Source organism: Eleutherodactylus coqui, chromosome 5, assembly GCF_035609145.1.
Source record: "Eleutherodactylus coqui strain aEleCoq1 chromosome 5, aEleCoq1.hap1, whole genome shotgun sequence".
Lineage (NCBI taxonomy): Eukaryota > Metazoa > Chordata > Amphibia > Anura > Eleutherodactylidae > Eleutherodactylus > Eleutherodactylus coqui.
Genome location: NC_089841.1, coordinates 143369308 through 143384550, shown reverse-complemented (window position 1 = coordinate 143384550; position 15243 = coordinate 143369308). Strand labels below are relative to the sequence as shown.

At 42.5% G+C, this 15243-nt stretch overlaps 1 protein-coding gene across 6 annotated transcripts in view; it reads left to right on the top strand.

Annotated features, from left to right (window-relative positions):
* PITPNM2 (phosphatidylinositol transfer protein membrane associated 2) overlaps nt 1-15243 on the top strand; it is a 286382-nt gene that overhangs the window by 249475 nt on the left and 21664 nt on the right. For all 6 annotated transcript variants that reach the window (XM_066603332.1, XM_066603333.1, XM_066603334.1 and 3 more), the window contains one exon: nt 5098-5246. In XM_066603332.1, coding sequence (XP_066459429.1) covers nt 5098-5246 — 149 coding nt within the window. The remainder of the gene's footprint in view (nt 1-5097; nt 5247-15243) is intronic.

The window sequence follows — 15243 nt, the reverse complement described above, 5'->3', positions numbered from 1 at the left end:
GAAGGTAAGTATAACACTTACATCCTTGGTCTCAGCTTGGCTTGTAGGGCTTAAAAGTAGGTGACAAATTCTCTTTAAATAACAAGGGATCAATCCCTATTCTTTTAACCAGTATGCTTTTATATTAACCCACTACCGACTCACTACCCACAACTAGTTCTTCCACTTTACACTTCAATACTGTCTTTCCACCACTTTCTCTGGATTTCTTTTTGTTATACAAGAGAGCCTACAATGTTCTGCTCTTTTGCACAGTAACTCCAACTATCGGGACTTTACAGATTGTAATACTGCACTTTTGTAAATGGGGTATTGATATAAATGTTTATCCCAAAGAAAAAATAGATCTTTCATAAATAGTCCAGTTTTTTCGCAGTCTGGTACCCACAGCTCTGAATAGGTGACCGATCATGGGGCAGACTTAAGAAACAAAACAAAAACTTTGGAAGCTAAGATAGACAGGAAAATCAGTAATGCTAATGAACAGTCCAATACAAAATTCTTTAATTAGTGATCGCCACTCAGTCTTCTAGTGTTTCTACAAGCACCTGGGTTATCCTATAGTTTGGTATATGTTGTTTTGTAGAGTACCAGGTATAAGAGTAAAAGCTAAGGAGAGTTGCTCTAGGAGTTAAGCGTATTCTCTATCTACTTAGGCGTATTCACACAGGCGATTTTCACATCTGTGTGCTGTCTATATTTACAACTCCCTGCATACAGACAGCACACTGAATCATTACAGTCAATGGGGAATACAGGTGCGCAAAAAATAAGCTGGTTAAGACCCCATTTACACTGACAGATGATTGCTCAAAAGTTGCTCAAACGACAGTTTGAGTGACAGTTTTGAGTGATCATCTTTGCATACCTTATAGTAGCTACTATACAGTTATGCAGCCGGAGCGGTAAACAGTCGCGGCACCTAATAGAACAATACAGCTGTTTTGCATTACAGCCCATGCCCCGCTGTGACTTCACAGCAGAACACAGGCACAGAGAATCTTATCAGCACAGTTGGCTGCGCTGATAACAGCTGATCGCTCAATTCAAGAAAACTTGAAGTGAGCGATCAACGACTTGTGCACGAAAACTGCATGATGTCAGTGCATTTGGACGCAACGAGAATCGCTCAAAAAACAGCTTTTAGCAATTTTTGAGCAATTCTCGTTGTGTTTAACTAAGCTATAATAACACTGTGTGCTCTGTTTTTTACCTGTTAATTGTTAAGTAATTCTAGAAGTCTTTTTTTTTTCTTATATAAGTGCAATGAAAAAAGGATGACACAGAAACTTAAAAAACAGACACGCACAACACATACGGATGTCACAGGGACATAAAGATGCATTAAAGTATGTCTGTTTTTGATGCACTAAAATCAGATATGCTCATCTGAAAATAAAGGCCCATTTACACGGAACGATTGTCAGGCAAACGATCCCCGACACTCATCCCTGTGTGTCCACGCTCCCGTGCTGTTGCACAGGAGCTAGTATCCATGGCTCGCTCACAGAACGGCCAGCAGGGGGGCACGGTGGCAGCAGGGGATTTCTATCCTCGCGCTCCCCCTCCCCCCTCCATTGACTTAACATAGCGCCCGTTCAATACTGAACGGCTGCTATTTACACTGAGCGATCAACTCATCGTTCATGCTGCATGGACGATGAGCTGATCACTCATCGTTCAGTGTAAATAGCAGCCGTTCAATATTGAACGCCCACTATGTTATGTCAATGGAGATGGGCAGGGGAGCGCGAGGAGAGAAATTTCCTCAAGCCTCCCTGCTGCAGCAGCACAAGAGCGAGTATGTGCGGGGACATGTGCCATGACATTACCTTTATCAAAGCTTGAAGAGAGGTACAGTTGCAATCAGTTGTTCAACTCCCATTGCAAATTAAGTTTATTTGCAAAATGTACAAACTTTAAGCTATTTGCACAAAATAATCAAACAAGATCAATTTAAACAGCACAATAGAACGCTTATAACAAGTCGTTTCTCCAAATTCAACACAAAATGCTACTTTTAATGAATATTGCAGTCTCAGAATTATTTCACTGTTTCATAACAGATATCTTTAGAACTTAGTAGAGCATCCTTTTGCTGTTGTAACCTGCTGCAAACATGATGCTTCGCCAGGCACCAGCTTCTGACAGTATTCTTGTAGAATCGTAGCCCATTCCTCCTGGACAAAGGCCTCTAGTTGACCAATGTTCCAGGGTTTGCATGCTGCAACCGCTTTATTCAAATTCCACCAAAGATGTTCTATGGAGTTCAAGTCAGGCGATTGTGATAACCATTCCAGAATCTTACAGGACTGCTTCTAAGATTAAGCTTTGATGGAAAAAAATCACTGCCAGCAGCCATACTCTCTAACATACTAATCTACTGATACAAAATACAAGGGTATGGGGTAGGTATAGAACCCCATCATTCAGAATGCACACAGCCAAATTTCAATATGGAGGAGCATTGTACTGGTGGAAAATACTGATGAACAACTGTTCGCCACATGTTATACTTGCACATACCGTGTTTCCCCCGAAAATAAGACAGTGTCTTATATTAATTTTTGTTCAAAAAGGTTTAACTTTTTTACATGTATAGCTGCCTGGACACTATTTAAATTGACTTTTTTAATTAACTGTTAGCAGGGCTTAATTTTGGAGTAGGGCTTATATTTGAAGCATCCTCAAAAAGCCTGAAAAATCATTTTGCATCCTTAAAAATTCTGGAAAATCATGCTATGTCTTATTTTCAGGGAAACAGGGTAGATAAGGCATACAAAAGATGCTAGACCAACTGATAGATGTTGTGCACCATGCAGGCTTACAATCTATTAATGACACCACATATGATTCAGCCTGGCAGGTTGCCCTGCACTTCAGGAATGAACCACACTGGCACTGTCCCTCCCCCAGCATTTAAAGCCAGACTGATTACTGCAAAAATAAGAAGTACCGATAAATACTACCGGTAGATATTCAGAAATATTTGGCTGAAGTATGGAAACTGGCAAGCCCACGTCAAGGGTTTTCATGCTCTTGCAATTCTCTACACTACCTTCACAAACAAATCACATATCAATTCAAGCTTTGATGGACTTTGAGATATGCTTTGAGGGTCCAGTGACACGGAAGCTTCAGCGTGCTCACATAAGGCATGAGGTTTTCTCCTAGGATGTCCTGATACTTGATTGAATTCATCTTGCCCTCTACATGCTGCAGGTTTCTAATGTCAAAGGATGCAAAGCACCCCCAGAACATCACCGAGCCACCGCCATGCTTCACTGTAGGCAGGGTGTCCTTTTCAACATGTGTTTAATTTTTCTTCCTCCTCCAGCCACACCGCTGTTCTATAGGCCCATAAAGGTTCAAGTTTTGTTTCATCGCCCCACAGAGCAGAATCCCCAAACTTTTGTGGCTTATTTATGTGCTTTTGAGAACATTGGTAGCAATTCTTCTGGTGACTTTGGATCACTAGAGGTATACGACTTGGCATTAGGGCATGAAGACCTTCAGCATTTAGGAATGTACCTTACTGAGCATATGGAGATATCAATGCATGTTGACAACAAATCTCACTGAAGGTCTTTTGCAATCACTCAATGGTTTTTGACCATCTTCCTCCTCAAGAATCTGGTAGCAGACAGTGATGGCATCCTCTTTCTGCCATGTTCTGGTAGTGTAGCCAGTGTTCCTTCAACTTTAAAATATGTATCTCTAGGAATATTCAGTGTCCATTGCCACCTTTTTGTATCCCTTTTCTTGTTTGTGCAAAGTAATGATCTCTTCTCTGAACTTTTTGGACCACTCTCTTGACGTAGTCACATATCTAACATGCAGTCAACAAAGCCCTAGCCAGTCCAGGTATTTCATCTCAAACACACCTTATGCAACTAATGAAGCCTTTGATTAGTTACAACAGGTATATTTGAAGCAACAGCTGATTTGCAAATATTTGCTTTTATGAGGGATTCTTTTTAGGGAGTTGAATAATTCTGAGACTGCTGTCATTAAAAGTGACATTTTGTGTTGAATTTGGAGAAACCAACTGTAAAAGGCACTGCTTGAATTATTTTTGATGGACCGTTACTGTTATTCTACAATGCAAGTCTGGCTATACACTAATATCGATCACAAGAATATTACAGGCATTTTAGAAGTCTATAGAACCTATACATTTATCAGCTGAATATTTTTTTTCAGGGCGGAGAACATTCGTTTGATCACCAGTCACATGTCTGTGGTACCAAAATGTCAATACGTTTTCTAGATTTACATTCTTTTTCCTGGAAAAACTGAAACAGATGGCTCAAGCTATATAGATAAATTCTGTGTTATAGAGAAACTGCACAGTCTGCTATCTCAGTATAACAAAAAATAAGTTATATGCAGAATTGAGCAGAACTGAGCCCACACACCTCACTTAGCATATTATGCGAATAATCTAACCAAAGAGGTCATGTATGTGGACACACTTTTTGGTGATATTTTCTGTTAATGCTAGTGCCCCATCCAGTGGTATTTAAATTGAATGGGTTCATAGCAAACTGTGTTTGTAATAGCTGTGGGCATGGAATTGTTGGATGTATAAATACTTTTTTTCATAGTAACACTTCATGGAATGCTTTCTAGTGTAATGTTTTTATTGAAACTAAACTATTTAGCATCATTAGTTTGTCAGAAGTTTGCATGGAGCAACAAGTAATGGTATACACTAACATAATAACTGAAGGACCTCACCTTGCATGTATGAAATGATAAAAATGCTCTTGAAATGTGTGGAGATGTATCTAGTTTTGGCAAACTGCACTTGCATGTGAAGCATGTTTTAAAGCAGGATTTGCTTTATTTTCTTTTTATAAGGTTGAACAAAACTTTTATATATATTATATATATAAAAGTAGGACTTTAAAAATGGCTGCCGCTATTAGGAACTTTACAAAATATATATAATTTGTGACGTTCTTAATATAATAGTGGCAGCCATTTTTAAAGTCCTATCCCTGAAAACGACTGGCATAGTTGTATGCAGTTACTATTATCTTCTTTCTTTTCATTCCGTTATGCTTTAAGGGGTAATATTTTCTTCTCTATTAGTTGCAGCAAAGTGGTGGGGCACAAAAAGGATTGACTATGCCCTCTATTGTCCGGATGCCCTCACTGCTTTCCCAACCGTTGCTCTTCCTCACCTTTTCCATGCCAGTTATTGGGAATCTACAGATGTTGTTTCATTCCTATTGAGACAAGTGAGTGATAACATTTCTGTTTATTATGCATTTCTGCTTTGCTCTCACCATGTATCTGCACCTGTTAAAAAAACAACTCATGACTAGAGATGAGCGAGCATACTCGCTAAGGAAAATTACTTGAGCGAGCATTCTCCTTAGTGAGTACCTGCGCGCTTGGAAGAAAAAATTCGGGTGCCGGCGGGAAGCGGCGGGGTGAACGGAGGGGAGATCTCTCTCTCCCCTCTCCCTCACTCGAGTAATTGTCCTTAGCGAGTATGCTCACTCATCTCTACTCATGACCCTTTTACTCGGGCCGTCAATCAGTGCACAAGCACTAATGTCCTGCCGAGCGTTTTTCACTGATAGACTTAACCACTGGATCGCAGGCTGGATCTCAGCGCTTAATCTTCTATGAGAAGCGGGGAGCGTTTACACCGAACGCCAAGCACACGATCCAGCAGTGGTTTTTAAGGCTAATTTCACATGGGCGAGCGCGATATCGGGCATGAAACTCTGCCCAATATCGCACTTGGAATGTGCAATTTTCCCGTGGGTGTGAGGCGGTTTTCTGTCAAAAACACCTTGCATCACTTTAGGGAAGTAGCGATCCTCCAGGCACGGCTGAAAGCCGCATCGGAGTGTCAGCAAGTGTTTCCCATTATTTTCAATTGGGAACCTTGCATTGCATTCACGTGCACTGGGTCAAGAGGGGTGTCGTCTCTCCCCAAGGTGAGCACCCAAAAAGTCTGTGGAGAGACACCTAGGGGGTGAGTGAGTTGGGTGGGTTAGGGGGGCAACGTCTGCACCCAAGGAGACTACCCAGAAGGGGTGTGAGATGACGCCTGGGAGGTGAGTGAGCAGACATATAAGGCCACATCACACGCCATGCAATGCTTTTGTTGGCCCCATTAAAAATAGTGGGTGAGGTGCTCCGAGGGAAAGCCCAAACATAGAACACGCTGCAATTTTTTTATTGCATCAAAGGAATGGGGTTAATATTCGTGCGACATTTGTGTGCCTCGCAATGCACTGAAAGCATCGATAAAAACCTGCGAGCAAATACAGATTTTTGTGCATTTACACTGTATGATTATCGCTCAAATCTGTTTGTTTGAAGGAATTTTGAGTGATAATTCCATCTAAAAGGTCCAGTCAGTAGCACGTGCCCTTTGGATAAGTAATATGGTATCGCTTGTACTCCATCATCGCTGGCAGGCCCTTCTGATCACAGTTATTTGTTCTGTGGATAGGTGATAAGTTGTTTTTGCTAACCAGCCCCTTTAACTGCAAAATAATTTCCACACTTTTGAGAAGCACAAATAAACCTGAATTATAAAATAATAAAAACATTATACCCCAATACCCATTTTTTGTCTGTTCGTATATTCCCCTTCTATGATTTTATTGTGTATTAAAGGGGTTCTGACACGAATAATGTTTTTATGCTTTAGCAGCCATTGTTCCCTGGTCTGCCTAATGGACCCAGGGAACCCATGGTTTAATGGCTGCTAAAGCATAAAAAGATAACACTTACCTGTTCTTCTGTTGTTGTTGACATCGGGGGGGTGGGGGGGGGTCATCTCCCGGCAGGCGCTGTTCCTCCTCTTCTGTCTGCACGAGCCGCGCCGCTCCGGGATCGCGCGCATGCGCAGTGGAGAGGTGCCCTCTGACAGGAGTCAGGACGGGCTGCGTCTCCACTGCGCATGCGCAGCACTCCGGAGTTCAGCAGGACGGACGGGCCGCCCACAGCAAGCACTGTGCGGTCCGTCCGTTCACCTCAAAAGTGCCTGACGGACGGACCAGAGCAGGAAGCGGTCTTTTTGACCGCTCCTGCTCTGCTTTAAAGGCACAGAAGAAGATGCCGGCTGGAGGGGACATGCCTGGCGATCGGGCCAGGCAAGGTGAGTACAAATTTTTTTTTTTTATGTCAGAACCCCTTTAAAGAGGTAAGCCAAGTTGTAATATGTCAGTACAACCCCTTTTCCCTGCAGTAACATAAGAAGTAATAATTGACTCACCTCTCCCCTCTCCCACTGTGTCATGGTGCTTGGTTCCCTGCTCTGGTCTGAGTTTACAGCTGCAGTCCCGCCTGGTTTACAGCCAAGAACAGAGCTCAGCGATCCATTACTGAGCCCTGTTCTTGGCTGCAGTCCCTGTGAGGTTCCGTAAACTTGGCGCGGGACTGCAGCTATAACGCAGACCAGGGAGGGGGGGACGTAGCACCAACATGGGACAGAGGTGAGTATATCACTATTTCTTATGTTACTGCAGGGCAAGGGGTTGTGTCGGCATATTACAACTTGGACAACCCCTTTAATACCCGCAGACTTGTTCACTCTAGTTGAACACTGCCTCAGTGACCATAATAATTGAGTAAATCATTATTGAGTTGAGGGTAATATCAGTGTTTCATAAAGCAATGAATTCTATAAAAGACACAGGCCCACATTTATCAAAAATGATGTAATTTCAGCCAATGTCTAAACTGAGACTAGGCTAATTTATTGATATATGCTGTGATAATTCATGATTACATGTGCCATTAATTTTCACACTGGCTAAAATGACGTCACTTTTTCTACTCGGCAGTTTGTGTGAAATGGAGATGCAGCTTTTCTTTTCTTATTTCTGACTTTTTCTAAAATGTCACATCTCATAAATGTGTCTAAATCCTGGCCAAGCACAAAGTCATGCATACGTTTAATACGACTTGTGCACACTGATAAGCATGGTGCAAATGGTTAATAAATGGGTCACAAAGCAGATAAGGCAATATTTTAGAGTAAAGTGCACCAGGACAATATACAATGATAAATGTGGGCAATAGTGGACCTGATTGTTGTAGCTGCTCAGCATGTTAGGATTAAAGGGGTTGTCCCGAGGCAGCAAGTGGGTCTATACACTTCTGTATGGCCATAATAATGCACTTTGTAATATACATTGTGCATTAATTATGAGCCATACAGAAGTTATAAAAAGTTTTATACTTACCTGCTCCGTTGCTGGCGTCCTCGTCTCCATGGTGCCGACTAATTTTCGCCCTCCGATGGCCAAATTAGCCGCGCTTGCGCAGTCCGGGTCTTCTGCAGTCTTCTATGGAGCCTCTCGTGCAGGATGCCGGCTCCGTGTAGCTCCGCCCCGTCACGTGCCGATTCCAGCCAATCAGGAGGCTGGAATCGGCAATGGACCGTACAGAAGAGCTGCGGTCCACGGAGACAGAGGATCCCGGCGGCCATCTTCAGCGGTAAGTATTGAAGTCACCGGAGCGCGGGGATTAAGGTAAGCGCTCCGGTAAGCTTTCTTTACCTCCCTGCATCGGGGTTGTCTCGCGCCGACCGGGGGGGGGGGTTGAAAAAAAAAAAAACCCGTTTCGGCGCGGGACAACCCCTTTAACAACCTAGTCTGAAACACTTGAGGTTTCCCATGACTTATGATTCCTTTACAACCGCTCTGTCTTTCCTGGTTGCTGCTGACATGTGACTGCTGCAGCCAATCACTGGCTATAAAAGGTTACTGCTGTGGCCTGTGATTGGCTGCAGTAATCACATGTCCTGGTCAGCAGCAACCTGGAAGTGGGTGTGAAATAATTTCATGTCCTGGGAAAACCACTTTACCCCTTAACTCTCCAGGGTTTGTATGGAGGGGTGTCAGGGATCAATCCAGATTCATACAAAGTAGATGCCAGCTGTTTCTTACAGCCAACACCTGCCCGCAACGCCGTTGATCGAAGCTGTTAACCCTTTAAATGCTGCCATTAATTCTGACAGCGGCACTTAAATGCCCAGATTGATGTTCGGGGGGTCCCACACTGCCCCCACGATTAGATCGCTGTTGTAATGACAGCAGGGGCCTTCTGAAAGCTCATAGATAGATGGCCTGTCAGATCGTGGTATATGGTAATACTATGTTATGTCATCATACTGCAGGAGTGATCAAGCCATCATAAGTTCAGGTCCCCCATGGGAACTAAAAAAAATGTAAAAATGAGTTTATTAATTATTTAAAAAATAAAAGGTAATAAAAGTTTTTAAAAAAACTTTTGACACTCAGTGGTTGTGTCATAGTGCAGACCTTTTGGAAAAAGGTTACTCATCTTATCTCCTCCGTAACAGGAACCTACCTTGGATTGGACCCGTTCTTACCGCTGCTGGGCAATAAACCCCAAAATTTTCGAAAGACTCCCTGTAAGCTTTCACAAATCAAGACTATGGCAGCTTGTACCTACATTGCTCAACAATGGCATAGACCATGACTACCCTTCAACCCACTTATTGCCTGAATTAACAGGATGGTACTAAATGAAAAATTGATTGCCATACGCCAAGACATGGTAGCTCAGTTTGAGTCAGTTTTGGAGTTGTGGATGACCTTAGTTAATATCCCTAATCTACGATATCACCTCCATCTATAATACACTCAAAATACCATAGCTGTTGCAGTGTTCGAGGATACGATCGATCACCCCTTCTTTGGATTATAAAGATACTAAAAGTAGTACAGCAAAAAAAAAAGCACTATATAAATTTTGTATCCTAGTAATTGTACTGATCCATAGAATAAAGTTATCCTGTCATTTTTGCTGCTGTATGTACACTGTAGAAACAAGACCCCACCCCCACCAAAGATGACGGAATTTCATTTTTTTTCCATTTCACTCCACTTAGAATTTTTTAAATGTTTTTCTGTACATTATATGGTACATTAAATAGTACCATTCAAAAATAAAACTCATCTCAAAAGAAAGAAGCCCTCAGACATCTATGTTGATCTATATGTAAAATTGAGTGTGTGTGTGTGTGTTTGTTTGTCCGTTATGCGCTACTACACCATTCATCCCATTCACAATCCTGGGAAGATTATAGGCATAGTAAAACTATCCTATGATAAATGGCGCGCGTGCGAGCGTCGTCGACGGTTGTGCCCCCCCCCCCCCCACGTAGATCGTTTGATTTCCATCACTGCCACTAATTCTCTCACTTCGCGATGTCATAGAAACGTGAAATTTGGCACGAGCATTGATTATGTCATAAATAGGAAAAGTTAATAGGTCCCAACTCAATTATTCAATTCTAAGCGCCAAAGAATTAGCGTCCAAATTTCACGTACGGAATCTAATTCTCTCACTTTCCAATGTCATAGAAACTTGAAATTTGGCACGAGCATTGATTGTCATGAATAGGAAAAGCAAATAGGTCCCAACTCGATTATTCAATTCTAAGCGCAAAAGAATTAGCGTCCAAATTTTACGTATGGAATCTAATTCTCTCACTTCCAGATGTAATTTGGCACAAGCATTCATTATGTCATAAATAGGAAAAGTTAATGGGTCCCAACTCGATTATTCAATTCTAAGCGCAAAAAAATTAGCGTCCAAATTTTACGTACGGAATCTAATTTTCTGACTTCCCAATGTAATAGAAACTTGAAATTTGGCACAAGCATTGATTATGTCATAAATAAGAAAAGTTAATGGGTCCCAACTCGATTATTCAATTCTAAGCGCAAAAGAATTAGCGTCCAAATTTTACGTATGGAATCTAATTCTCTCACTTCCAGATGTAATTTGGCACAAGCATTCATTATGTCATAAATAGGAAAAGTTAATGGGTCCCAACTCGATTATTCAATTCTAAGCGCAAAAAAATTAGCGTCCAAATTTTACGTACGGAATCTAATTTTCTGACTTCCCAATGTAATAGAAACTTGAAATTTGGCACAAGCATTGATTATGTCATAAATAAGAAAAGTTAATGGGTCCCAACTCGATTATTCAATTCTAAGCGCAAAAGAATTAGCGCCCAAATTTTACATACAGAATCTAATTTTCTCGCTTCCCAATGTCATAGAAACTTGAAATTTGGCATGAGCATTGATTATGTCATAAATAGGGAAAGCTAATGCGTCCCAACTGGATTAATTAATTCTAAGCGCAAAAGAATTAGCGTCCAAATTTTACGTACGGAATCTAATTTTCTCACTTCCCAATGTCAGAGAAACTTGAAATTTGGCACGAGCATTGATTATGTCATAAATAGGAAAAGGTAATGGGTCCCAACTAGAGATGAGCGAACGTACTCGGATAGGCACTACTCGTCCGAGTAATGTGCCTTATCCGAGTACCGCTGTACTCGTGCTGAAAGATTCGGCACGCGCTGCGGAGCGGGGAGCTGCAGGGGAGAGCGGGGAGGAACGGAGGGGAGATCTTTCTCTCCTTCTCTCCCGGCCGCTCTGCCCCGCTCCCCGCTGCGACTCACCTGTCAGCAGCGGAGCGCCCCGAATCTTTCAGCACGAACACAGCGGTACTCGGATAAGGCACATTACTCGGACGAGTAGTGCCTATCCGAGTACGTTCGCTCATCTCTAGTCCCAACCCGATTATTCAATTCTAAGCGCCAAAGAATTAGCGTCCAAATTTTATGTACGGAATCTAATTCTCTCACTTTCCAATGTCATAGAAACTTGAAATTTGGCATGAGCATTGATTATGTCATAAATAGGAAAAGCTAATGGGTCCCAACTCAATTATTCAATTCTAAGCGCCAAAGAATTAGCGTCCAAATTTTACGTACGGAATATAATTCTCTCACTTCCCAATGTCATAGAAACTTGAAATTTGGCACAAGCCATGATTATGTCATAAATAGGAAAAGGTAATGGGTCCCAACTAGAGATGAGCGAACGTACTCGGATAGGCACTACTCGTCCGAGTAATGTGCCTTATCCGAGTACCGCTGTACTCGTGCTGAAAGATTCGGCACGCGCTGCGGAGCGGGGAGCTGCAGGGGAGAGCGGGGAGGAACGGAGGGGAGATCTTTCTCTCCTTCTCTCCCGGCCGCTCTGCCCCGCTCCCCGCTGCGACTCACCTGTCAGCAGCGGAGCGCCCCGAATCTTTCAGCACGAACACAGCGGTACTCGGATAAGGCACATTACTCGGACGAGTAGTGCCTATCCGAGTACGTTCGCTCATCTCTAGTCCCAACCCGATTATTCAATTCTAAGCGCCAAAGAATTAGCGTCCAAATTTTATGTACGGAATCTAATTCTCTCACTTTCCAATGTCATAGAAACTTGAAATTTGGCATGAGCATTGATTATGTCATAAATAGGAAAAGCTAATGGGTCCCAACTCAATTATTCAATTCTAAGCGCCAAAGAATTAGCGTCCAAATTTTACGTACGGAATATAATTCTCTCACTTCCCAATGTCATAGAAACTTGAAATTTGGCACAAGCCATGATTATGTCATAAATAGGAAAAGGTAATGGGTCCCAACTAGAGATGAGCGAACGTACTCGGATAGGCACTACTCGTCCGAGTAATGTGCCTTATCCGAGTACCGCTGTACTCGTGCTGAAAGATTCGGCACGCGCTGCGGAGCGGGGAGCTGCAGGGGAGAGCGGGGAGGAACGGAGGGGAGATCTTTCTCTCCTTCTCTCCCGGCCGCTCTGCCCCGCTCCCCGCTGCGACTCACCTGTCAGCAGCGGAGCGCCCCGAATCTTTCAGCACGAACACAGCGGTACTCGGATAAGGCACATTACTCGGACGAGTAGTGCCTATCCGAGTACGTTCGCTCATCTCTAGTCCCAACCCGATTATTCAATTCTAAGCGCCAAAGAATTAGCGTCCAAATTTTATGTACGGAATCTAATTCTCTCACTTTCCAATGTCATAGAAACTTGAAATTTGGCATGAGCATTGATTATGTCATAAATAGGAAAAGCTAATGGGTCCCAACTCAATTATTCAATTCTAAGCGCCAAAGAATTAGCGTCCAAATTTTACGTACGGAATATAATTCTCTCACTTCCCAATGTCATAGAAACTTGAAATTTGGCACAAGCCATGATTATGTCATAAATAGGAAAAGGTAATGGGTCCCAACTAGAGATGAGCGAACGTACTCGGATAGGCACTACTCGTCCGAGTAATGTGCCTTATCCGAGTACCGCTGTACTCGTGCTGAAAGATTCGGCACGCGCTGCGGAGCGGGGAGCTGCAGGGGAGAGCGGGGAGGAACGGAGGGGAGATCTTTCTCTCCTTCTCTCCCGGCCGCTCTGCCCCGCTCCCCGCTGCGACTCACCTGTCAGCAGCGGAGCGCCCCGAATCTTTCAGCACGAACACAGCGGTACTCGGATAAGGCACATTACTCGGACGAGTAGTGCCTATCCGAGTACGTTCGCTCATCTCTAGTCCCAACCCGATTATTCAATTCTAAGCGCCAAAGAATTAGCGTCCAAATTTTATGTACGGAATCTAATTCTCTCACTTTCCAATGTCATAGAAACTTGAAATTTGGCATGAGCATTGATTATGTCATAAATAGGAAAAGCTAATGGGTCCCAACTCAATTATTCAATTCTAAGCGCCAAAGAATTAGCGTCCAAATTTTACGTACGGAATATAATTCTCTCACTTCCCAATGTCATAGAAACTTGAAATTTGGCACAAGCCATGATTATGTCATAAATAGGAAAAGGTAATGAGTCCCAACCTGATTATTCAATTCTAAGCGCCAAAGAATTAGCGTCCAAATTTTACGTACGGAATCTAATTCTCTCACTTTCCAATGTCATAGAAACTTGAAATTTGGCATGAGCATTGATTATGTCATAAATAGAAAAAGTTAATGGGTCCCAACTCGATCATTCAATTCTAAACGCTAAAGAATTAGCGTCCAAATTTTACGTATGGAAGCTAATTCTCTTACTTCCTGATGTCTGGTTGTTATATATTATACCGCTGAGGTAACTTGAAAGCTGCGCTGTGATTGGTTATCTATATATATAAAAACGAATGTATATATGTATGTCTGTCTTCGCAGCAACGCGCGATGGGTAAGCTAGTAGATAAATAAAACTTATGATTTTCTTAAAAGTGGGGCGGAAAAACTGAAAATGGGGGGGGGGGGGGAACTGAAAATGGGGGGGGGGGAAGCTGCATCTTTGCGGAGTTTAAGCAAGTCGAATATTTTTTGCATGTGATGCTGTGATGGTGTTAGGTATAGTAGACAGGTCTGCTGCTCTGCCCTGTGTTACCTGAGTTTGCATTTATTTTGCTCCAGCATCTCCGGAATTAACACTTCCTGACTTCTGCACCCAGCTGGAAGCTGTTTGCCAATCGTGCCACTATATTGCTTCTCCAGTTCTGGTATCCAGTTCTTTTGGGTTGTTTTTTTTCTTATGACAGCTTGTGGCTGCTGCTCCTGCAGTTTCCTCTGTGGCAACCTATCTCCAGTCTGCACCCATTTGTTTTTATGCTTGATGAGTGACAGCCGGCTTCCGCTGCCGGATAGCGTGGGATCTCTTATGATCTCGCGCTATCCCCATGACGTAAGGGTACATCCAGTTGCGGGAAGTAGTTTAAATATTTAAATCGTTGTGGGAAGCGGTTAAATATTAGTGTCCCAAACTGTACAGAATATTCTATTTGTAGTGTGACCAGTGATTTATAAAAAGGAAGAACAATGTTCTCATCATGTACCCCTATACCTGTTTTGATGTGCCCTATTTGCCTTGGCAGCAGCTGCTTGACACTGGTTTCTCTAGTTACCTTTGCAGTTAATTAAAATCCCCAAGTCGTTTTCCATGTCAGTGTTACTCAATGGTTTTCCATGTAGTGTGTAATGGTGACATGTATTTCCTCTGCCCATGTGCATAACCTTACTTTTATCAGTGTTAAACCTCATTTGCCACTTTTCTGCCCAAGCCCCCAACTTATTCAGATCAATTTGTAACTGCCTTCCGTCCTCTCTTGCGTGAGCTATATTTGCAGATTATATAAAATTATGCAAAGTAATCATTTTACTGTGCCATTCTTCTACCAGCTCATTAATGAATATATAAAAAGAATAGGGCCCAATACTGACCTCTGTGGTAACCCACTAGTAAGTGTGACCTAATCAGAGTATGTAGTATTAATAACCACCATCTGCTTTTTTTCATTAAGCCGGTTGCTTATTTACCCACATTCTTACCAACACCAAACATTTTCATCTTGTATACCAACCTTTTATTC